General features: G+C 35.9%; 1 protein-coding gene across 4 annotated transcripts in view; it reads left to right on the forward strand.

Annotated features, from left to right (window-relative positions):
- The first annotated feature begins 11 nt into the window (after positions 1-11).
- Positions 12-24,439, forward strand: part of DNAH12 (dynein axonemal heavy chain 12) — a 58,802-nt gene continuing 34,374 nt past the window's right edge. For 2 of the 4 annotated variants that reach the window (XM_042017546.1, XM_042017548.1), the window contains exons 1-30: positions 12-823; positions 1,049-1,139; positions 1,416-1,442; positions 2,369-2,558; positions 3,856-3,934; positions 4,811-4,969; positions 5,407-5,602; positions 6,013-6,201; positions 7,013-7,163; positions 7,283-7,374; positions 7,619-7,797; positions 9,085-9,220; positions 9,977-10,102; positions 11,816-11,950; positions 12,755-12,948; positions 13,906-14,122; positions 14,655-14,840; positions 15,203-15,403; positions 16,492-16,686; positions 16,902-17,023; positions 17,153-17,435; positions 18,044-18,163; positions 18,537-18,693; positions 18,917-19,089; positions 20,412-20,564; positions 20,980-21,219; positions 21,697-21,942; positions 22,239-22,358; positions 23,063-23,172; positions 23,806-23,989. In XM_042017546.1, coding sequence (XP_041873480.1) covers positions 660-823; positions 1,049-1,139; positions 1,416-1,442; positions 2,369-2,558; positions 3,856-3,934; positions 4,811-4,969; positions 5,407-5,602; positions 6,013-6,201; positions 7,013-7,163; positions 7,283-7,374; positions 7,619-7,797; positions 9,085-9,220; positions 9,977-10,102; positions 11,816-11,950; positions 12,755-12,948; positions 13,906-14,122; positions 14,655-14,840; positions 15,203-15,403; positions 16,492-16,686; positions 16,902-17,023; positions 17,153-17,435; positions 18,044-18,163; positions 18,537-18,693; positions 18,917-19,089; positions 20,412-20,564; positions 20,980-21,219; positions 21,697-21,942; positions 22,239-22,358; positions 23,063-23,172; positions 23,806-23,989 — 4,815 coding nt within the window. In that variant the 5' untranslated portion in view covers positions 12-659. Of the gene's footprint in view, positions 824-1,048; positions 1,140-1,415; positions 1,443-2,368; positions 2,559-3,855; positions 3,935-4,810; positions 4,970-5,406; positions 5,603-6,012; positions 6,202-7,012; positions 7,164-7,282; positions 7,375-7,618; positions 7,798-9,084; positions 9,221-9,976; positions 10,103-11,815; positions 11,951-12,754; positions 12,949-13,905; positions 14,123-14,654; positions 14,841-15,202; positions 15,404-16,491; positions 16,687-16,901; positions 17,024-17,152; positions 17,436-18,043; positions 18,164-18,536; positions 18,694-18,916; positions 19,090-20,411; positions 20,565-20,979; positions 21,220-21,696; positions 21,943-22,238; positions 22,359-23,062; positions 23,173-23,805; positions 23,990-24,439 lie in introns of those variants that run through there. The other 2 variants (XM_042017547.1, XM_042017549.1) reach the window with 2 other exon arrangements.

A 24,439-nucleotide genomic window follows, 5' to 3' on the forward strand; every position in this document is an offset into this window, starting at 1 on the left:
TTTTTTTTTAATCGCGAGAGGCACTGATCTCGGCCAGGCAAAGCCCCGAGCCCGCCGCCCGGCTCCGGGCCAACCGCGCTGTTGTCCTGGGGGCGCCGGGAGAGGTGAGAGCGGCGGGGCTGAGGGAGCGCCGGGAAAAGACGGGAGAACGTCGCGGCTGTCCGTAGCTGAGCTTTGTGTCCTGTGGTGCATCCACCACCGCCCGATTTAGTGCGTTTTTAGGACATACCGCTGATGTAGGAGGTAGCTTTGTCTTTCTCTTCCCGTGTGGGAACCTGTTGAAATGCACTTGTGAGTTTGTGCATCATGTTTCCAGGGGAACCCGACCGTCTGTCTTTGGAATAGCCATTACTCAACCGCTTAAACCGCCATAGAAGGGTGGTTTTTTAGTTGAAGCTTAGCCCAGTCGCACAACACAAATTTGTTGGGCTTTCTTTCTTTCTTTCTTTGTATATGCACACTTTCCCTTGAACTTTGCAATTTTATAATATAAACTATTGTTCTCTTTTTTTGAAAGCTGAATTGTCATACCTAAACTGTGGAGATCCCTGAGGTGACCTCATTTTATGTCTTATGTACATTCAACTTAATATATGTCTCTGTTAAATTCCTTCTGGACAGGATTGTATTCTAGAATCTTGGTTTGGTTATGGTTTTAGATGGAGCACTCAGATGAAGCAACTTCCAATAAACGCACTTTGAGAACTTTGTTTCGTCCCGCTGCTTTACCTCCACCAGTCATATCTGAAACGTCACCATCACAGAAAAAACTATTCGCATACCACAGAGGCAAGGAGCAGCAAGAGGTGCTTAATCAGTTACTGTGAGTTTCATGTAATTCAAGACATGTTGAAATTCAAGTGAAAGAGACAATGCACATTTGACATTTGACAAATAATAATGGTGTTTTTTTAATGTAATTATAGTGAGATTTCGTGATCAAGGAGTTGGTAATGAAAAAATAGGTTGGATTGATTAAAGTGTTAGCACTATTTTTAATATATTATTTGTAGTTTTTCTGTGCTTCTGATTCTGTGTTTTACTTTAGAATTGATCGAGCTCTTGAAGTCTATTACATAACCATGGATGAAACAGATAAGAGAGATGCTGCACCTCCTATCACAGAACTGCCTTCCACTGTGAGAAAGTATTTCTTTATTATTTTAAGTCTCACCTATTTAGTTCTTAGTTATTGGGACATTTATTTTACTTCTTAGAATCTGCTTTAAGATACTTCTTTCATTCCTCAGTAATTTGTAAATGTGTTTATATACTCAGGTAATCCAACTGAAATGTATACCTGTATATCTACAGAATAAAGTCTTTGTTTAGGAATAATATTTGTAAAATTTTATATTTCTGGTATTTTTTTTTTGTACGTTCTTCATAACAATTTTCTGTTTCTTTTTATACAGATGGTTGATAAAGAAAGCCAACAAAGAGTGAGTTAAATTCTTTCATTTGCTTATTTTGGTGTAGAAGAGTGAATGGTCCTTATTCAGAGAAGTTGAGTATGTCATGTGGAATTATTGTTACTAAACAAGAAAAAGTAGTCTTGGTGGGGAAAAATGGAATAGGAACGAAATAGGAAACTTGTCTTGTGGTCCTGTAGAGGGAAATTATTTTTCTGTTATAGAAAGTACGTCTATCAATATTTAATTTAACCTTAGTTAAAGATCATTACTTAGGAAAAAAACCTAACAGGCTTGAGGATTTTTTCAGTTGATGTCATAGATTGTAACTTAGCCTGTACAAAAAGTAGTCTTTGACATCGTTCCCTTAATCCTTAGAACATGCACTAATCCTGAAATTTGTGTATAGCTTTTAAAGTAAGACTTCATCTCTGAAAGCCAGTTGAAACTCAAATTAGTATTGAAATATTTATATTAAGTAGCCTAAGGTAACACCAATTTTGCTTAGCTGTTGTGAGATAAACTCATCTGTAGACTGTAGAGATTTTATAACAAAGCTGTCAATCAAAAGCAGAAATACCTATTTCTTTGGCCAAGACCCACTCCCCTTATGGGGGATGTTTGTCCACATTTTTTGCCAGATAAATGTTTGTCCAAAGAGCAATAACCTTAACCTTGAACTGTTTTATTGTCAGCCATAAACTTCAGCAGAGAACCAAGGATAATGCCATACTGACAAAAACAATATTTTATATTTAAACATTAAGACAAAGAGAGACCATGTTACCAACCACAGAGTAGCTTTAAGGATATTAGTCAGCGAATACTGAAAAGATTAGATTAAATACCCTACCCTTAAGGATTAAAAATTGTGAATAAAAAGAGATTTTTGCCAAGCCTAACACAAAAATACATACATAGGCAGTTATTGACCTCTGACAATCTTGTCCTTTCAGGCAGACTACCTCTTTATGAAGACACGTGTGCAGAGGAATCCGATGATTCCCATCCAGCAGCAGTGGCTGAGGTCCATGCTCGCCCTGGTGCCACAGTCGCTCATGGAGGGCAGGGATAGAGAGCTGCTCACTGAAGACCTTTTAAAGGAGATAGTAAGGGATTATGAAAAGAGCATGCAAAGATGTGTGTGTAAGTACTACAAATTCCTCAGCACTTATATTAATGTCAGTATATATATTATAAGCTCCGTATTCTCCTGCTGAAAATAATTGTTCCAGTTTGTTCTTTCAGCCAGGCGTGATCTTTGTAATTAACTACTGATTTAGCTTTTTTTGCCTCATCAGATGTGTGTTGGCCATAAGGTTTAAGGCAAAACTTGCTTATTTTATTTGAACCAGTAAAAAATTAACCAGCTGAAAGTACAGTTCAAGCAAAGACAGCTATAGACCTCAGGTCAAAGAGGTTGATGGCTGCTGATGATATTTCATTATGTCTTTAACCTGTTTAGTTAATTTAAAGCAAGAATGTATTGCTGTCTACTGTTAAAGAAAGGAGAAACTTGTTATGTACTAGTTATTCTTTCTCCCTCTTCAGGAACAGCAGCTTTTTTAAGATGTTCATGTACAAACACATCCATGAGTTTTCTAATGGTGCTACTGTTGCATGAAGAAGCTTTCAGTAAAAGCCTGCGAAGATAATTACTGTTTTCAGATATCACTCATACAACTCACTTCTATTTTAAAACCTTTTAAAAAGAGTAATGGACTGGAATTTTGAAGGTGTTTTCCCTTGAAATCATGTCTTGATTTCCTTTTATTTACATTTCTAGTATCTGGAATCTGAAATTGAGCCCAATTTTGTTAATATTTTAGTGGATGGCTGATCTTTTTAAAATGTAGATTAAAAAATACACAAATTAACATGGGACTAGCCTCTTTGCAATGTCATCAGTGGGATAATTATAGTTTCTTACTGTAATTATCTTAAACAAAGTTGCCGTAGATTCTTGCAATCATCGAATATATCAAGTCGGAAGGGGCCCGTACGGATCAGAGTCCCACTCCTTGCTCCTTGCAGGGCTATCTAAAACTCAACCATACAAGTGAGACCCCTGTCCTGATGGTCCTTGCACTCTGGCAGGCTTGGTGCTGTGACCACTTCCCTGGAGAACCTGTTCTGTGACTGGCCATCCCCTCAGCAAAGACACTGCCTAAGTATTTAATTATTTAAACACAAACCCGTCTGAAAACCTTCAGGAACAGGGGCCAGAATTGGAATTAAGGCACCTGAATCTGTATAAATATTTAACAGAAGCTGTTGATTTTGAGTGACCTTTAGGAGAATGTGTTTTGGAGGCTAGGGTGACACAATTGCTTTTTCTTCCTACTGTGTGCTTGGTTCAAGCACCTGGAGAAACACCAAGGAAGTACAGTGACTATTGAATATGGCCTAATTTTCTTCTAACGTTCATGTATTTTTTTTTTAGTGAGAAGAATTCTTGTTAAACCAGACATAAAAGAACTTGATAAATTGGAAGAGGAGGCACCTTTGCCTGTGTTACCTCTGTAAGTGGATTAAGTTAGCAAGTAACCCTCTGGCAAAACACACTGAGTTACATGAGGGAAATTCTTGTTGAGCTGTGTGAACAGAGTTATGGTACAGTATTAATTCTGGAGCCCTTCAATGGGACAGTTTTAAATCTCTGTAGCAGATCTTGCATTTGAACACCTCTTACTTGAATGCTCTACTAAGTTTGAAAGCTCTTACTTGAAAGCTCTACTGCACCGACAGTGTTTCATTACTGCTGTTACAGTTACATAGAGCAGTGCTCATGACTGCAAATGAAACCTGGCTCTGAGTGCCCAGACGCTAAAGTCGTAGTGCAGCTGCCTTTGGAATGAAGTGTGTGTGTATGGGGAAGTTTTCTGGCTAATAGCAGCATTGTACAGCACTTTGACATCCTAAAACTGCATATAATGCCAAGGTTTCATGTTATTTTGGTTTTATGAGGTGAAACCTTTGAGACTTTAGGCAAATCTATAATGCCCTCCCATCATGGAAAAGGAATTCAGGTAGATAGAATATAAATACCTGAACTGCACAATTTGCTGATGCATCAGAGTGTGTGCTATCAAAATGTGGTGATAAATACTTCCTGATAGCAGCTGGTGAAGTTAGGAGTTTACATTGAAAGAGCTTCTGGAAGAGCAGGTGATCTGAAAATACCATGGAGGATAAAGCATGTTTTGTAAGACAGAGTGTCCTTATGACTTCCACTGCATGATAGGACATGTGTGTGGCATTTAAGTAACAATTCATGCTAGAGAATAAGCTTTTGAATACTATCTTTTATATATAGTACTTTATTCAAGTGTGCTTGAGCTCTTAATTTTTGTTTGTTTATTTGTTTTGGTTGGGTTTTTGATGTTTTTTCTTTTTAGAGGCCTGGATTATTCTAGTACGTGGCATAACAGTTATATCAAAGCAAAACAGCAAATCATTTCCAGCTTACATATTCTTCACCCCACAATGAAAACTCTACTGGATTTCGGTTATACAGCATTCTTTAACTTTCTTTTAGTGGATTTCTCTAGTTCCAGGTAAAGTCTGTTCTGATGAATTATTGACCCATATAGGTTTTTGAAGCTGGCAAAGATGAGTTTGTTCAGTTCTATTATTTATCATAGGGGGTATCATAGGGAATTCTGTACTAATCCTGAAGATCAGTCTTCTTGCTGGTTTTCATCAGTTGAATTTTCTGTTTAATCTTGGAACTTTACATTTTTGTAGTTTTCAAAAAGATAATTTTCAAAATATTTTTCCTCATTATTTTTTCTGGTAATTGTTCTGTATTTCCTGGAGTTTGAGGTAGGCTTTTTCTTTCCTTTTAGTCTACTGAAGCAGTGCTTAAGTTCCCACTCTGCTTTCTGGTAGAGAAAGACTGGGTTTGTAATACAAAAGTTTGTATTATTACCTTACTCCATGTTTGGTTTGTTTAAATTTTGTCTATGAAGTTGCAAGTAATTTTCTTTTCTAGACTGAAAGGACCAATTGACTGTAAATCTCTTAAAACTGATGCATCTCTAAGCTGTTCAAAAGCAGAAGAGGAGATAATGAGTACGTGGTACCAAAGAGTTGTTGGCCTTTTTAGTCAGTCAGAGGCCTTGGATGGTGTAAAGTTGGATCAGCTTGAGTCTTTCTATAACTGTGTGGCTGTTCTTATGTCTAATCAGGTAAATATCTTTCCTCCCCATGATAAATTTAATGGGATTAAACCACTGCTTACTTTGTAGAAAAATAATGGAACAATAGTCTAATCAAATCATTGTAATTTTTAAAAAAAGAGAGAAAAGTGCTTTCAAGATATTTAATTTCTACATACATGTATTAGTAATAGACATACTTTTGTAGCAAAAATAAATGCATGGACTTTACTGAAATGTTTACTTGTTCATTAGTTTTCACCATTTAAGGGTTTGAACTAATACCCACTGGAGTTATTAGAAAAATTCACACTGATTCAGTTATCCATGAATCAGACCAGAAGTACTAAAATGAATGGAACTCCTGTCTTACTGGATGAATGGAAAATGGGTTTGGCCTTTGTTATGTCAACTAATAGGTGATCTATGTCATTACCTAGCTGAAAGGATTACTGCAAAGAACAACTGAAGTTTTTGTGAAACTTTTTGATCCTGAAGACAGAAGTCGTCTGCCGTTATTTAAGATGGACTTGACTTATGATGAAAATAGAATGGAGTTTTATCCAAGCTTACAAGACTTGGAAGAAGCAATTCTGTTTGTAGTAGATTGTGTAGGACAGACTCTCCAGGTGTGCTTTTGTCTTTATTTAAATACATTATTGTTAAGATGCTCAGTATGTGAAAATATTTGTGATTTAGGAGTCTGACTACCCTGGCAATGGGATCAGAATGCAACTTGTATTTATTTTCCACAATTATTCTACAGGTCACATCATGAATCTTGATGCCCAGTGGCACTCCAGGCTCTGAAAGTAATTTTGTAATTCCTTGTTTTTAAAAAATTGGTGCACCTGCTAGTGATGGTTTTAGTTTGCTCTTTGCATCTGCAATTATAATAATTACATCTTTAATTATATGTGTGATGATTTGCAATAAATTTGCATTCAAGTTAAGATCTCCAGAGAAAGACAAAGAAAATTAGAGTTGATATTCCTTTTCTTTCTAAGAAAAAGAAAATACTCAAATCTCTAAAAACTAATATGTACAATATCAAAAGATTGATGTCTTGGGAACCCGTCTGTGGTTCCAGGCAAGAGAGCCATTCTGGGGGCCTTAGATGTGAACTGAGTATTGGTCACTAGTCACATATGATGGTACTTTCAGAGAAGTGTTTTGGGGTTGGTTTTCTGTATTTGCATATATGATGTAATTTAATCTTATGCAAGGCTGGATAAATTTTTTTTCCTTTTACATATTTTCTGTTCAACTTTTTGCTTCAGGAAAAGTCATTCTACATGTGTATGAAGCACCTGAATTTGGTCATATTTAGGGTCTCATTTTGTGATCATGTCTTCTGCAGATTGCAACTTACTTTTAAAGTATATGTATCCTTGCACCGCTTTTTAAAATCTAAATAATCAACACTTGCACTTCTCTTAGAACGTCCAAACGATGCGTTCTTGGCTAACAGGAGGCACTGCAACTGTGGATGCTGAGCTTCCTGCTCACACTGCACAATGGGCCAAATCCACTCTGAAAAAATCTATCAGAGACAACTTAGAAGGCCCGAAGGAACATTTTAAAGGCTATGGTAAGTGATGGAAGAGTGTGTAAATATCTGTTTCACCTCTTTGTAGTGAGTAACTTGCATGCATATAAAATATGACATGCATATTTTAGTAATATAAATATGTTGTAATTGAATTGTAGTTGAAAGTTATGGCTGGCTTGTAGATGGAACTGCAGAGGAACGTATAAACAGATTTATAGCAGAACAACCCAGCTTTGATGAATACACTACTGTAAGTTTCAATTCTATACTTCATAAATAATTTTTACTATACATACAGCAATAATAAAAAGGTAGCAGAGGACAACAGGTGCTTAGCTTTTAGCTAAAAATTATGTGGACTACCTACAACATAACTTGATTTTTCCCCTAAAAATGTGTGGTAAATAGAAGAAATACCACTTATTTTCTTCAATGTCTAATACTTACTCATGTAGCAACAGCTCTGAGCTTTAAAGTCTAATGTTTTTCTGAAGTTCATAGATGAATTCTTCACCCTCAAGAAGGAAATCATGAGTTTGCCAGAGGTGATTTATTTCCCTATGATCTGTTTGAATTGTGAGGATTTAAAGCAAGGTTTGGCTAATTGTGCAAACAACTTTGCAAAAATGCTAATGGACAAAATATTTACAGATTACAGAGAAGAAAATGAAAGGTAAGTAGAATTTTGCTGCTTGTGAATGCTCTATGTTTAAATGCGTAGTAGAAACATGTAGAAGAAATGCAAATATACCATACTTTTGTTTACTGAAGGTTCTTGGCTAACTAATGATCTAATGCAGTTTGCACCAGCTGTTGTATTTTTTCTGCTGTTTCAGTCTCAAAAAAAGGTAGGAGAACATTTTAGTATAGACTTGAATAATGGAGGAGCTAAAAGATCAAAGAACTAAGATCAAAGAACTTCATTACTGTTCTGGATTTTTAAGTGTGAATTACAGTATTACTGCACTGTCAAAGGAAAGGCTGGTTAGACTCTCTTATTGCCTAATAGATACCTCCGCAGGGCTGCTCTCAAGCCATTCCTCCCCATTTGTGTTTGTGCCAGGTGTTACTCCATCCTGGGTGCAGAATCTGGCATTTCAACTCATTACGTTGCATCCCCTTAATCACAGTGAAATGTTTCATTCTGCAAGGTGTCCCATCCTTCAAGAGAGTCAGCAGCACCTCACAGTTGTATGATGAGCAAACTTGCTGATGATGCATTCAACTCCTGCATCCAAATCATTGATAAACACATTGAACAGAAGTGGCCCAGAAGTGAATCCCGAGGAACACTTCTGGTAGCAGTCATGAGCCATTTGCTACAAGTCCCTTTGAGCTCTGCACTTCACCAGTTTTTCACCCAGCACACCATGAACCCACTCATCCCACACCTGGACAACTTGTCTAGAAGGATTCTGTGAAGGACAGTTATCAACAGCCGTATTAAAACTGAGAAAAATTATATCAACCACCTTCCCTTCATCCTCTACATGGGTGAACTTATCATAGGATATCAATTTAGTTAAACAGGAGGTTAATTTGCAGGTATGGATTAAGTCATGAGGAAACTCTTACTACATTTTTTAGTTAAAATGAACAGTTGTGGCCAAGTTATATAGTGATTCCACATTACCAAAGGGAGAAAATATTTACTAGAGTAGTATTTGTGTGTACACTAATGATACTTTTCTGAAGTCCTTTTACTAACAACAGGTAACCAAAGCATTTCTTTCAGAAGAATACCCCAAAATCCAAACAAAGCAATTATTGCAAGTCAGAAACCAGTATTTGTCTAGTCTGACTTGGTCATATTCCCTTTCTAATTTCATAAATAATGGAATTTGTGTGGGGATAATACTTAAAGAAGTAATTTGAATTTTTAATTATATTAAAGCTGAGCTTGAAGCCAGTCAAACTAAAATCTTAAAATGTTGGTATTTTATGTAAAATAAAACTATAGGATATGCAGTGAATTTGAAACCATTAAGGAATGGGCATTAAAAGTTCCTGAGTCAACAGAAGAAATGGTAGAAATAATGGATTACATAAAGAGGGTCAAAACCAAAGATATTCGTGACCTGGCGCAAAGGAGCAAGGTAAATGACTATCCTTTAATTCTTGATCTTTTATTAGATATGCTGGCCTATACAAATAGAGAATTCATTCTGGAGTGCAGACTTTTGTCTGCCTGTGTGAATAAACTCAGTGTAACTTCAGACAGAAGTGGGAAGTCCAGATTATTCTTTGCCATATGCCTTTGCTTCTTGTTCCCATTCCCATGTGTTCTGCATGTCCGTGAGAAAATGCAGCTTTTAATAAATCACTCAGTTTATTTTTTGTATCTTACTTCAGTACTGCTTAAAAATCTATTTGTGAAAATGTAACAGACAAGTATAAGGAACACTTTATATGTAAGAACAGTCAACAGATTTTGAACACATGAGAAACAATTCACTCTTTGAGCAGAGTACAGGTGATGTTACATTAGGAGTAGTTTGTGTGTGTGTGTGAATATGTATCAGATTTTCTGTTATGGTAATAGGTCTATAAATATAACATGTTTATATCTGCAGAAATTATATTTTGTATATTTTTAATAACATTAGTGTTTCTGCATATAGATTTACAGACCACAGGAGTCATATTTAGAGAAACAACTCATGATCAGGGGAAGGATTTGAAAAATATTACACATATATTTTGAATGTTAATATTCTATTGGCTGAAGTAGCTCTGAATTCTGAAAAGTTCATGAAATGTAGATTTCTATTTTCTTTGTGGATAATATTGTCCTACCCCATATTTTAAACAGACCTATGATACCTAAAGTTTTGTGAAATCTCTTTTTGTAGGAGTGCTGTCGGCAAATGAGTTACTTGATAGATGTTTTTCCATTTGCTCCTGAAGACATTGAACTAAATTCAACAGCTATATTATGGCCAAAGAAGATCAACCTCATTTTTAAAGAGCATGATATTGTAAGAGCATTTTCTTAGTTTGTGGTATATTTTGGCTTGCTAGACTTCTCACTTTCCTTGAGCTATTTGTTTCCTCAGCAAAATGTATATACACATATAACATAACATATATAATGTATGTACACATATAACATAAACCATACTAATTTAGACATGCATGAATAACATATTTCCAGATTTTTGTAACAAAAGTGGACTTTTTGTGGATAAATTCCAGAACTGTCACTGTAACTTAAAAGCTTCACCAAGTCTTGTTATCCTAACATGCTTGTGGTCAGTACTAGGTTATATGTAGGTAGATGAAAATTCACTACACTGCACATGTCTGGTACTGAAAATGTAATTGCCAGGCCCTTAATGAGACTGAGTGTCTGGACAGGAAGTTATTTAGTTAAAAAGGTATTTTATCCTGTCAAAAAAAGAACAGTGGGAGCAATGTTTTCTAGCAATCATCAACAGAAGATACACAACATCTCATTTTCTCTGTGTGACTGTAGATCAGTTTTCTTCCACGGTCTGTATTCATCTTGCTTGGCGTGCTTTGTCTCTGTCTATGACGCAGTCAAGCCTTTTAGGGTTCTCTTGCCTCTCTGTAGTAATTTAGCATAGATCTAATAATTTCTTCTAAAATTTTTAAAGAATTAATAATTAACATTTTAAAAAATCAGTATCTTTTAAATATTACAATTAAGGATTTCTCCTTTACTAAGTTTTGTTTAGATACCAAGGCATATGTCCAAGGGTAGTAAATATGCCTCTGACTGAAAAGATACCCAGCTTGGGAGACTGCTTTGTCTGTAAAATAATTTGTTTGCATGTTATCCCCATGCAAACAAAGTATTCTTTTAACCCTCCAAAAATAAATCAATAAAATTAATTTTCTACTTCTGCACAGAGAGTCCATGATGCTTGTTCTACCTCTTTTTAATGAAAATGGTAGTATAGAGTGAATCTCACTTCTTAGTTGGAGTCCCTCAGCAGTGGGACCCTGTAACTGGCTGTCAAGTGACTTCCATTGTGCTAGAGGTTGAGGACAAGAAAAGTTTCACATGGAGTTTTCATGAGTCTGTATATTTGCATTCTATGCTCTCAGATATGAGTCTGTTCTTATTCTAATGCAAAAGGAAAATATTGATTCCTCCTTTGGAGAAGTTCTGTTTGTCTGCTTCACAAATTTTGCATGGCAAGTAGGTGTACTTGTCTTAGGAGATCTCCTCTCTCTTGACTGATTTCTTTCTTTGGTACCTTAAAAGAAACCCTTGAGTGTGCAGACTCAGTGCTATAAGGTGGTCTTATGTTGTAGAATTTCTGCCTTTTACAACCACAGGTACATGTGGGATAGCATTGGCTTTCAACAACTGTAGGTGTCCTTTTTGACAGTAAAATACTGAATCCCAGAGATGAGAATATCTATTTTTTTTCTGTAATGCTTTCCTTTCTGTTGTCTGACTCCTGAAGGAGGCCTTTAAGGCAATCCTGATTGTTCTGATTGAGATGAAGGTTCCATGCTAGCATATAGAGGTTGCACACACTTAAGTGGGACATACGAAAAGAAATTTCAGTTGTTGTAAGGATAATAATTTATCTGCATTGTTTGTTTTCTGTCTGTTTGCACTAAATGTTTAGATGGTAGTGTGTATGTTAATCATTGAAAGAACTTACAACTGCCTTTGCATTGCTTTTTTGTCATGAAAAAAATCAATTCTTTTGTAGCTGATTGAACAGTCTAAAACTAAAGGAGAACGAGAAGCGGTACAGAAATGTGATAACCTGCATGTTGAATTAGACAAGCTTTATAATTCTGTAATAGAATTAGAAGAATACTCAGAACTGGATCGCATGCAACAGGTTTGATTAATAGTATAAAATCGGTAGAAATGTTTTCTGTGTTTAATACACAGGGACCATGGAAAAAAATTATAATTAAAAGTAATCAGTTTAGCAAATGTGAACTGAAACATTTATTATCCTCTTGCACAGGGAAGAAGCTCATAAAATTACACTTGTCTCCCTCCCATTTTTGTTTTTCATTGTCAATTAACATTTTATTTAGAGGAAAGTTTGCTATAAAGTTGTGCTTGAATTAGCTGATAGGTAATCATAATAGCAGTTCAGAAAGAGTGTTTGGTAGCCTTTTGATATTTTTTTCCTACAAACCTCAAAACTTCATTGTTATGCTAGTGAAGAGCAGGCCACTGACTCCAAAACTTTGTGAATTTCTAGCAGTATTTTTTAATTTTTAGAGCATGTCTTGTGCTTTAATTGGAGGATATTGCATAGTAAGAAATTTTGTCTTTTAAAAAAACAAAACACTTCAAAGCACAAAACAGAAATCCTAAGCTAATAAATCCCAGTTGCCAATATGATTTGCCAGGTAATAAAAAAATATGTGCCTGCCTCCTGGAACAGTGAGTTTTAAAGCACAAACAATTTGGAAATACTCTAGAATTCAGTAATGAGAACCAATTTTATTTTTCATAATGTTCATCTGGGTTCTTCACAGTTTATGTACTCATCAATAAGCAGACAAGTTTTTTAATCTTGTTTTCTAAAATTTTAGTATGAAAGTGTATAATATTTTGATATCTTATTTTGATAGCTGTTCAGAGCATAATTTTGTTATTTCTCAAATATACTATTATTTGATTTCAGTATGTGACTGACCTGAGGACATTGCAGAAAACAATACAGGACACTGATGAAACAGTAGCTGCTCTTAATAAAGAAGAGACTTTGCTTGGATGGAAACCAAGTGAATTCCCACTCCTCAACAACTTAAAAGCTGAGATAGAACCATACCAGAAACTCTTTAATCTTATACTGAAATGGCAGCGAACAGAAAAAAGGTAATTCCACTCCTAATTCTATAAGAGGGAGAGTGAGAAAAATGCTTATGCTGGTCTCCTCCATGTCAGATGTAGAATATGGATTTGTTTTCTTGTTAACGTGTTTTTAGCAAGTAAAATAAAAGGGTAATACGCGTATCAGGCTTGCTACTTTTAATTCAGCTAGAAAAAATGTTGATTAGTTTTTATTTTAAAAATGTAATCATGGAATCATAAAATCATAGGATTTCCTAAGTTGGAAGGGACCCACAGGGATGATTGAGTCCAAGTCTTGGCCCTGCACAGAAGAATTACACCATGTGCCTGAGAGCAGAGGAGCATATCTCAGACTAGGTTCTAATTGTATTGGTCATGCTGGTGTAGCCTGTAATAAGACAAGCTCTGTGAAAGAAATGTATTAAGAGAAAAATTGTTTTATGAGCCATTTTGTGTTCCAGAAAAGGAAGAAATTCAACTAGAAAGCTCATCATCTATATGTAACCAAAACTGGTTTTAACCTAGCAGCTGTCCAAAATGGTGGGTTCAAATTATTGTGTTGCTGTCTGGTGGCTAGATCCTACCACAAAACTGTGCTCTGTGTATAAATTAAGGGAGATTGTTTATCATTTAATGCATTCTTCAGAAGTTATAATGTGCTATGGCTGAAAGTGGGGGGGGTTTGAAAATACAAGACCTAGTGTATTTTTAAATGTCATATGTCGATCTCTATCCAGAGGTTAACTTAAATATTTCCCCATTCATGCAGTTACTCAGACTTAAGAGAACTACACAAATACACAGAAGAATGTGGTTGAGCCACTTCTAGTTGGGCATTAGAATTTTGCGAAGAATAACAATAATATGGAAGGAGAGCTTTGCTTTAATTTAAATTGCTATTAATGTGTTGCAAAACAAAGTGATAATTATTTGTGGGTTACATTTGTTATTCTGTTTTGTGACCTTATGGTTTTTTCTCAGATGGATGGATGGGACCTTTTTGGAACTAGATGGGGAAAGCATGGAGGCTGAGATGGATGAGTTTTACAGAGAGATGTACAAACTGTTAAGACTCTTCCAACAAAAGCAGAAGAAAGCAGCATCGGACAAGAAAAAGACGCTGCGACGCAAAGCTGTAAAGGGTAATCCAACTCTTACAATGTGTTCTACAGTTCTGGATCAGATTAAAGATTTTAAGGTAAGAAAATGTGAGGGATATTAATATCTGATGCTGAGGGACAAACGCTAAATTCAGGGCTCAGTACATGTAAATGATGCGGTGTCAGAAAGAGAGAGAGAGTGTGTTCTGAATCCTCATTTCCAGATTTTACTGTCCCATTCATTTTAATAAAATTGGATTTTTTAGTATTTTTTAAATAGTTTCTGGAATTGTTAATGACTGAACACATACAGGAGAAAAGTAATTTTTGGTTTGCAGAAAAGGATGTAGTTGGGAATTTTGAAATGGGACTCTGTTAATAGAAGCAAAGTTTAGCATCACTGAAAAATTATACTTATGCTTAATAGTTTTCTATATTTCTTCTTTGGTAGTTAATATAATTATTTAGAAATGGAATGGATAACTGAATGGAGCCATCTGCACTTTTTGGAAAAGATTTTCATGTCTTCGGCTACTGTAGCAGAATTTTAAATGCACATGAAAGGTTATTGAAAAATTAAGAAATAATGTATATGAGAATATTTGCCTTAAAATGTCTTTTCTGAATTAGGAGAATATTCCGACTGTGGCTGTCTTTTGTAACCCTGGCATGAGAGAACGTCATTGGCAGCAGATGTCAGATATAGTAGGGTATGATATAACACCAGATGCTGGAACTACCCTGAGAAAAGTTTTAAAACAGAATCTATCCTCTTACTTGGAACAGTTTACAGCAATAAGTGTAGCTGCAAGCAAGGTAAGCACAGAGATTTGATAGTGACAAACACGACGTCGGGTCTCTTAGTGAATATTTTTATGACTTACTGGCATTTTTTGTCTTTGCCATTATGCAACAGAAGAGATTTGGTGAGACTTTGGCCCATTATATGTCAATGATGAGTGTAAGCATTTGTATCTCATGTGACATCATTAGTATTTCCAAAGCATGCTGCTTTCTGTGTGCAAGAAAAGGATATACTGAGGAAAAGTAATAGCAAGTAGTTAATTTGTGCTGCTAGAGCAAAATAGCTTATTCAGCTAGATAAGCTTATATATTGAATTAGTGAGTTGGAAAAAACCAATTCAGTCACTAGACCAAGCTATTTTCTTTTTAAATAGGAATTTTCCTTGGAGAAAGCAATGCATACCATGATGGAAACCTGGGATTCAATTTCCTTCAACACAAATGTGTATCGTGAGACTGGTATTCATATTCTGTCTTCAGTGGATGATATTCAGGCTCTTCTCGATGATCAGATTATGAAAACTCAGACAATGAGAGGATCACCTTTCATCAAACCATTTGACAAGGAAATCAGGGTACAATGACTACTTTTTTCAGCCATTTTTATTTGTAGGATAAGTGTAGTGCAATAGTATACCAACTGTTTTACAACTTTGTTGTTTGAGTTGTTAATGAAATGCTTTCATTAATTTTTCAGCAAGAATCTTTTGAGTTTATACGAGTCATACTTACCTTATTTCTGTTTTGGAATTCCATCTTCCATTCAGATTCAAGTGCAACTGAGAGAACATGATTATTTTTTCTCATATTTTCCAAAATCTTTATTTCCATTGCCCTTGCTTCCTAATAACTGGAAATTATATTTCTGTTATTGCTAATAAGAACACTTACTAATTCTTGAGTTTTGGACTCAAATTTTGAACTACAGTGTTTTCCTCTGGGCAAAGAAACTTCTTGATGGCTGGGAGAATGTTTGTTAATCAGACCTCAGAGCAATGATGGCAGCACTTTACACCTGATTTTGAATTTCAGGGCTAGAGTAGTCTTTGTGGTGCTCACACCATGGCTATTGACAGGAGAGAAGCTGGTGGAATTGCTTTGCAGTTACCCTCCACAGTTCTTTGTTAGTTTATGTGGGAAATGTTCAGGCTCAAGCAGGCTCAGTGAACATATATAGTATTTACACTTTACAGGCAGCCTCTCCAGCCTGCTCCAGTGGTATCTGCTATTGTCCACTTAAGGAACAGGATGGTGGACTTGCTGGATCTCTCCTATGAGCTGAGGTGGCTTTTCTGGTATTGTGTCCCTGCTGCCATTCAGCTACAAGAGCCCATGCTGTGGGGAAATGAAACAGAATTTATCACTGGTAGCCTCCTGGCTATTGCTTAACAATTAAGTTGTTCATAGCAGTAAAGTGATAAATGCATTTTGGAAAATAATTTCCAAGTAAGTAAAAATGCCTGAGCTCCTTTGGCCATCTGTATATGTGGAAGAACTTAAATACTCCTAAATATTTTTCTTTCATTTTGTTTATTGGTAGACTTTTTTTTTTCTCTTTGGGAGCTAGAATAACACAATGTCTACCTTTCCTGAAGGTTGTTTGTTGTCTCTAACATTATTTGCTTGGAAATGTCAAGTTAACATTCTTTAAACATTTATTAAGGAATGGGAAAGACGCTTAATTCAAATTCAGGAGAACATTGATGACTGGCTGAAAGTGCAGGCCCAGTGGCTGTATTTGGAACCCATCTTTTCTTCTGAGGATATTATGCAACAGATGCCAGAAGAGGGGCGGCAGTTTCAGACTGTGGATAGGCTGTGGAGAGAAATTATGCAGTTTTGTGCCGAAGACCCAAAGGTAAGGGAAATGGCCATTACTAACAGGAAACAGTAGCTTCCCTTCCCATTTTTTTGAGGGGCGGGATGCTTAGTTTTCAGAATATATACAGTGAACTACAATTTCAGTTCCCTAGGCTTTCTAGAAACAAAGTTATGTTGTTCCTTATTTGATTAACTTCTACTGTTTGAAATATCTCATTTATAGCTGACAGTTTGCACATATTTGTTGTACAGGTTCTCGCTGCTACTTCCTTGCCAGGATTAACAGAGAAGCTTCAGACCTGTAATGAGCTTCTTGACAAAATCATGAAAGGGCTTAATGCTTACCTTGAGAAAAAACGTCTCTTCTTTCCCCGGTATGATGAGCTTTGGTTATTTAAAACCCACAGATTCTGAATGGTTTTTTTGTTGTGAATAAGTTCAGTCTTAAAAATAGCTTGATAATGCAGTTGTATTTCCTTTTTTTTTTTTTTCTAATTTTTTAGCTTCTTTTTCTTGTCTAATGATGAAATGTTGGAGATCCTGTCGGAGACTAAGGATCCTCTTAGAGTTCAGCCTCACTTGAAGAAGTGTTTTGAAGGCATTGCTAAACTGGATTTCCTTCGCAATTTGGATATTAAAGGAATGTGTAGTTCTGAAGGCGAGCATGTACAACTGATTTCAAACATTTCTACTTCTGAAGCTCGAGGTGCAGTGGAGAAGTGGTTAATTCAAGTAGAAGATATTATGCTGAAGACTATACGTGATGTAATTGCCAGATCAAGAATGGTATGGGGTTTGTGATAATTTAAGATCTGTCGCACCTATCTTTGTCTTATGGCTGTCTCTTGGCTTTCTAAAATTCTTCCTCAACACAGGAGTTGATGAAGTTATGGGGCCAGGACCAAGTTAACATGACTTGTATTTATAGGCCAGTGATATACACTAGAGTTTAGTTTGAATAAGAAGCAAGTCGTTTTCCTCTAACACTGAATATAAATTCTTCTAAAAGTTTCTCAGCAATACTATTTTACAGGATATATCACCTGATGTAATAGTTCAGGTTTCTTATGAATTAGAAATACGACATTTGTAATATGCTTACTTCCTCCTAAAAGAAAATCATTAGACAGAAAATGTTTCTTTGTATGAAGTTAACAAGTTGTGAATATTTCTGTAATATGGAAGGATAATTCTGAGAATATTTTAAATTATTGGGTAAAAAATGGTAAACCTAAGGGGAAAAGAGCATTTAAAGCTCCATTTGGACATTGCAAATAGGAAAATAGTATTCTTTTAGCAAAGAATATTAATAGGATTACATTATAAGCTTCTGTATTACATTGTGATAAACATACCCAGACACTGTGTTTCTGTAATGTATTTACCTGTTTCAGGCATATCTAGAGACTGAGAGAAAGCTCTGGGTTCTGGAGTGGCCTGGCCAAGTAGTGTTGTGTGTGTCTCAAATGTACTGGACAAGTGAGGTACATGAAGTTCTTCGCGATGGACCCAAGGTACTGTGTAACGCATAATTTTAAAAAAATCTTTCTTATTGTTTCATTTCAGCTGATGAATTTTGTTTAACCAAACAGTTTTTTACAGTCAAAATAAAATTTGAAAAATTATGAGCATGTGTGTTTGACATCCATAAATTAATGTACAGTGATTATACTTTTCATTCAAGTACTTGAATATTCTTATGTAGAGCAATCATAGTTTAAAATGTAGCTTTGCAACATAAATGCATAATTGTGGGTAAGAGAGACGTTGATGCAAAACTGTGACAATATAAAAGAGTAGCTTAATAAGCAACCTCTGTTAAGCTATTTAGTCAGAATGAAGAAGCCTGAAACACTTGAAACTGTGATATAACCTCTTCTCTCCTAGGGCTTAAAGGGTTATTATGATACACTTCAGCTTCAACTTAATGATATTGTAGAGCTGGTGAGAGGAAAACTGTCAAAGCAAACAAGGACTACACTGGGTGCCTTGGTTACTATTGATGTTCATGCTAGAGATGTCATCAAGGAAATGATTGAAAGCGGTAATTATATTTTAAAACACTTTTCTTAACACGTAGTTAATGAAAAATTGTTCATCAATCAAATTTTACTGCCTAAAACAGCACAGTACTAAGATGGGTTTGTGAGTATTTGGATACGAGCATCAACATTAATAATTTCAAAGCTGTTTTAAATTTAACCATAATAGAAAATCTGGTTATCTGCAACATCTTTTATGATTCCTGTCAACTCTGTGTTTGTCAGGTGTGCAGAGTGAAACAGACTTTCAGTGGCTTGCACAGCTGCGCTATTATTGGCAGAACGAGAACGTTCGTGTGTGCATCATTAACTGCAATGTGAAATATGCCTACGAATACCTCGGGAACTCCCCACGCCTGGTGATCACTCCTCTCACAGACAGGTGTTACCGCACCCTGGTATGAGCTCCCTCCTGGGCTGCTGCAAATTGTATTTACTGTGCTGTAGTATTGCTTACACTGTTCAGTGCAGCTGTCCTTTTAGGGCTTATGGTTATTGTCAGACTCTGCTATTTCTGCTAGAATGAAGTTTGTAATTTTTACAGAATGCTAAACATAAAAATCACTCATAACAACAAATTTGGACAGCCCACCAACGTGGCTGAAACATTAGTGGGTTGTTCTGTTGTGGCTGTGCTTTTTTAAAACACACAGGAAAACCAGACAATATTTGATTGCTGTACAGATTATGAGAACCCAAAGTGCTCTTCTGGTGTTCTGTGGCTGCTAAATTAAGTGGAGAAGGATGCACTTGTGATCACACTGTTCCTAAGAGTAGTACAAATTTGGCAACCTGTTAGTATCTCTGCTCTTGGCAGAGGTGTTTATTATTGTACTGGTTTAACCTCAGCTAACCTGACAATTGAAAGTTACCAAAGTCATCTCAGGTACAGCTTTTCTCATTATCATTGACTGCAGTCTCTTTGCTGGAGTAAGTTTTGCTAGGCACCCATGGTGTGGCTGTAGCTGATGCTTGGTAGCTGTTTGTCAAGACATCGAGGTACATTGATGTGAGAGGATGATGCAGCTGCTAGTCTGTTTCGGTTTTAGGCTCACAAACCTTGAATCAGCTTCCACACCAGGTGGAAGCCTGGCATTCTGGCAAATGGAAGTCTTGTTCTTTGCCCACCAATGTCTTAGTAAAGTATTCCCAGAACTTGTCAGTCAATGTAAACGTGGCCCTGTAACTGTTTGGTTAAAGCCTGCAAACTGGACTGTTTGTTAAAAGTCTGCAACTTTTTTGTTTTCTGTCAGATTTCCTCCTACTTCAATAGAATATAGGAGAGAATATGGAATTGTCAATGGAATGCACATGCTACAAAGGGGGATGGTGTGGGAAAGAAAGGAAAGAGGAAAAAAGTATATTAAAGGGCAAACAGAGAGAGCAAGGAGTAGCAACAAGTAACTGCAACAAATTTAACTTGAAAGGTGTATCTAAACAAGAACTGAAAGATTGGGTACAATAAAGTTTGAGTAACCAATCATGGTTATGATAGTAATAAAACTAAACTCTGTTAGGGTCAAAATTAAATTCTCTTGCATCTTTTTCCCAGCTGTAAGTATATTTCAGATTCTTTTTAATTAGTAAAACCATACCTTTTATGTTAGATAAAATGAGTGTATGAAACTATCAGGTGCAATTTAATTTTACCATTTTCATTCAGAATAATTTCATATGAATGAAGTACAAATAATTTCCATAAACTATTTCTGTGCTTTAGATTGGAGCCTTTTATTTAAACCTCGGTGGTGCCCCAGAGGGTCCAGCAGGAACAGGTAAAACGGAGACCACCAAAGATTTGGCTAAAGCTCTTGCTGTTCAGTGTGTTGTCTTTAACTGCTCTGATGGCCTTGATTACCTGGCAATGGGAAAGGTAAATAGAAAATAAATGTATGCTGTATTTTTTTTTTAGCCATGAAAATTTTAGGGTTCCTACTTTGCAGACACAAATAAATATGGCACCTGTGCTCTGCTACCCTTGGATGCTATATGCTGTTCTCTACATGTTTCATTTTCTGTGCTTTATGAAAGCCTATTAAGTTGCTAATTAAAACATGAAAGAAACAAGAGTTCATGGGATTGGGAGCTTCTGATTTAGCTTGCTTTAGAACCAAGAAAAAACTTTGTTCTTCAGTACATCACTGATCTATGATCTAAACAGGTTAAAGCATTATTATCATAATTGTATTTTTTAAATCTAATTAAACTTCCAACATGACAGTCTTAATTTCTTTTGAATCTTCTAAGGTTCTGTTAGCAATATGATTGGTTTCTTTCTTCATTTGCAGTTTTTCAAAGGTTTGGCTTCCTCAGGTGCCTGGGCATGTTTTGATGAATTCAATCGCATTGAACTGGAAGTGCTGTCTGTAGTGGCACAGCAGATCCTTTGCATCCAGAGAGCCATACAGATAAAGCTAGAAACATTTATTTTTGAAGGAACTGAGCTGAAGCTTAACCCCAACTGTTTCATAGCAATTACTATGAATCCAGGTTATGCAGGACGTTCTGAACTTCCAGATAATCTGAAGGTAAAATAATAAAATAGATGTGTCTGTGACCTTTGAGATGATTGTTTTTGACCAGATGAGCTGTTTCCGTAAGGAAGCTTTACTAACTGAAAGCAGAGATAGTGCCACATGAGGAGCACACCAACTGCATATGCTTAAAGAAAGGAAGTGCATTCTCTCATCTGCCATAGACCACGTTTTCCTTCCTTACTGCTGCCTGTATCTGTGCAAGGGGCAAATGGCATTTTTGTATTCTGGAGACACTGCTGAGGGAAAAGAGCTGAGAGGGACAGTGTCTTTTCAGCACTGCATTGTACATTGAGATGGATATTGATGGTAGCTCACTTAGGTTAACTTCCTAGGGAGTCATAAGCTGCAAGTATTGATAATTCTGTTTCGTGATGGGATGGATACTGATCCATCACCTGTAAAAGTTCTGAATTACTTTCCATTCCTAAGTTAATTATTTAAAGATATTTCTTTGGGTGTGTATTTCAGGTTCTTTTCCGAACAGTAGCCATGATGGTTCCCAACTATGCTCTGATAGCAGAAATTTCCCTCTATTCATATGGATTTTTGAATGCTAAGTCACTGTCAGTGAAGATAGTCATGACCTACAGACTATGTTCAGAACAGCTTTCCTCTCAGTATCACTATGACTATGGCATGCGGGCAGTCAAAGCTGTGCTGGTGGCTGCGGGGAATCTGAAGTTAAAATTTCCTACAGAAGATGAAGATATATTGGTGAGTTCCCGAGGGAATATTTGTTTAAGGAATTTCATAGATGCATGCCATTCTGAGTTCTGAAGGCAGTTCCAGCCCATCTTCTCACATCACTGATCTGTGTTTTGTGGTTTGTGAAATGAAGATAATAAAATACATGCTGCATTTTCCAGGGCTGTGCTGGGAATCGCACAGTTCTTGTCAAAGGCCCCATTTAATGAATTCATCTTTGTTACATACTAGGTTATTTTAGTCGCTGAACACCTTATGCTTTGTCTCTTAATAAGAACAGTAAAATGCATGTTTGTTTCTTTTAGCTTCTTAGATCAATTAAAGATGTGAATGAGCCCAAATTTTTGTCACATGATATACCTCTGTTCATGGGTATAACTAGTGATTTATTTCCTGGAATCAAGCTTCCTGAGGCAGACTACAATGTAAGTAGTCTTGTAATTTTTCCTTGGTCATGATCATTGATTGTTTTGTGGTGATTTGCTTTTTAATCAAGTGCAATTAATGCAGTGAGGTATTTCAAGATGAGGAAAATTGCTGAATGCTTGCAATGAAACTTTGTAGCAAAGGGAATTCTTTATCTCTGCTGAATATAATCCACATCTGAGTTCCCTTACATTCTGAAGGGTTGTGCCTTACAGATTGGGAATTGACCTGCACATTTGCCAAATTTTAGGCTTTCTGATTTCTTTCTTAATTTTTTGACATAATTAAATGAGATTAAGCTTTGTGCTTGTATTTTATTTATAGCAACACTTAAAGCATCCTTTGCAGGAGGATGGCTGGAAAGAAGGATAAGTATGTTGGAAAAACAAATTGGATTAACTTTTAAGTTTTAAGTAAATACTGCAATCTTGATAAAAGTGTGTGGTTCCAAAGCACACTGCTGGTTTCCTGAGGGTGATACACCTTCTACTCAAGATAAAAATTGTAGTTAAATCCTGTTCTAGCACATGAGGTACAAAAGCGTTTTTTTTCCCCGCAGGAAGTTCGCTGTATTCTGACTAATAATATTTCACTTACTAATTAATTTGAAACCCTTACTGATAAGCACAAACTCTTCTACTGTAGTGCAGAACAGTAATTTAAATTGTAGCAAGAATAAGATTATGATTTGTTTTGATTTTAGGATTTTCTGGAATGTGCCAATGAATGTTGCACTCGACATAATGTCCAACCTGTAGAAACTTTTATGCAGAAAATGATACAGACATATGAAATGATGATTGTTAGACATGGGTAAGATTCTCATCACCGCACTATCTGTTGTAATTCTGACTTATACTGTAGCAATAATTTATATGAAGTTATAGAAGGTTTTGAGGGTGCCAAAATACTCCTCTTTGTATTGGAACAATTGATTACTGATACTGCTTTTGCCTGTTCCAAAATTCTTGTGGATGTATGTCTGGGGAATTGTACTCTTTCTGATATCAGAAGTACTCTCATATGTATAATGATTTTAGGTGCTGATACCAGTATGGTGAAAACTTAGGACTGTAAAAGCTGATTTGTATTAAAATATTGGTTGTCAGATCTGTGCCATTTTATTCCTAGCTTTTATTACAGAATAGCAACTGTGTGCAGAAAATAGGTACAATATGACATTAGCCATATGATGGTTAATATTCAGTTCATAAATTAATTCTCTCCATAAGACATCATGCAATCAGATTTGCATGTGCAAATAAACTAGGTTTGTGGAAAAGATGTTTTATACATACAAAGAAAATTTACTTGCTTCACTTTTTGAAAATTAGGTGAAAATTAGCTTTAAACATATGTTTGATACTGTTGGCTTTCATGTGAGCTGTAAAAGTCTAAACTGCAAGACAAATGTGTTAATAGCAGGATTTTTTTTCCATCTAACAGCTTCATGCTGGTGGGGGAATCGTTTTCTGGGAAGACCAAAGTTCTACACGTGTTGGCAGATACATTGTCTCTTATGAAGGAGCGTGGTTATGGTGAAGAAGAAAAAGCCATTTATAGAACTATGAATCCAAAATCAATCACTATGGGCCAGCTTTTTGGGCAGTTTGATCTGATATCCCATGAGGTAACGTATGTTTAAAAAATAATGTTCCCTGTATATTGTGTTTCTATTATTACGGATAGTAAACTGTTGAATTCATAATTTTATGATTTAAAACACAGATAAGAACACAACTGTAAATTTTATTTTAACTAATGCTTTTATGGTCTGTTTTTAATTAAGATATAAAAAATGCAGTACCATGTGTGTATGCGGTTATATAGGTTTAAATATACAAAAAAAACCAGTAGCATTTTGAAGGTCATTGTCCTCTTATAGTTGCATCCATGCTAGGAAATCATATCAAACATAATTGCATTCATTTCTCTGTCTGTTCTTAACCAGTATAATCAAAGTAATGCAAAAACTATCTAGAAAAATCTATAAACTCATGAGTTCCCAAGTGTGAAACTTAGGCTTGGAGAAGGAATGACATGAAGTAGTAAATGTGAAATAGTGAAACTTAGGGTGACT

Source organism: Corvus kubaryi, unplaced genomic scaffold (assembly GCF_017639235.1).
Source record: "Corvus kubaryi isolate FWS band 111438036 unplaced genomic scaffold, C.kubaryi_AGA036_p1.0 136, whole genome shotgun sequence".
Taxonomy (NCBI): Eukaryota; Metazoa; Chordata; class Aves; order Passeriformes; family Corvidae; genus Corvus; species Corvus kubaryi.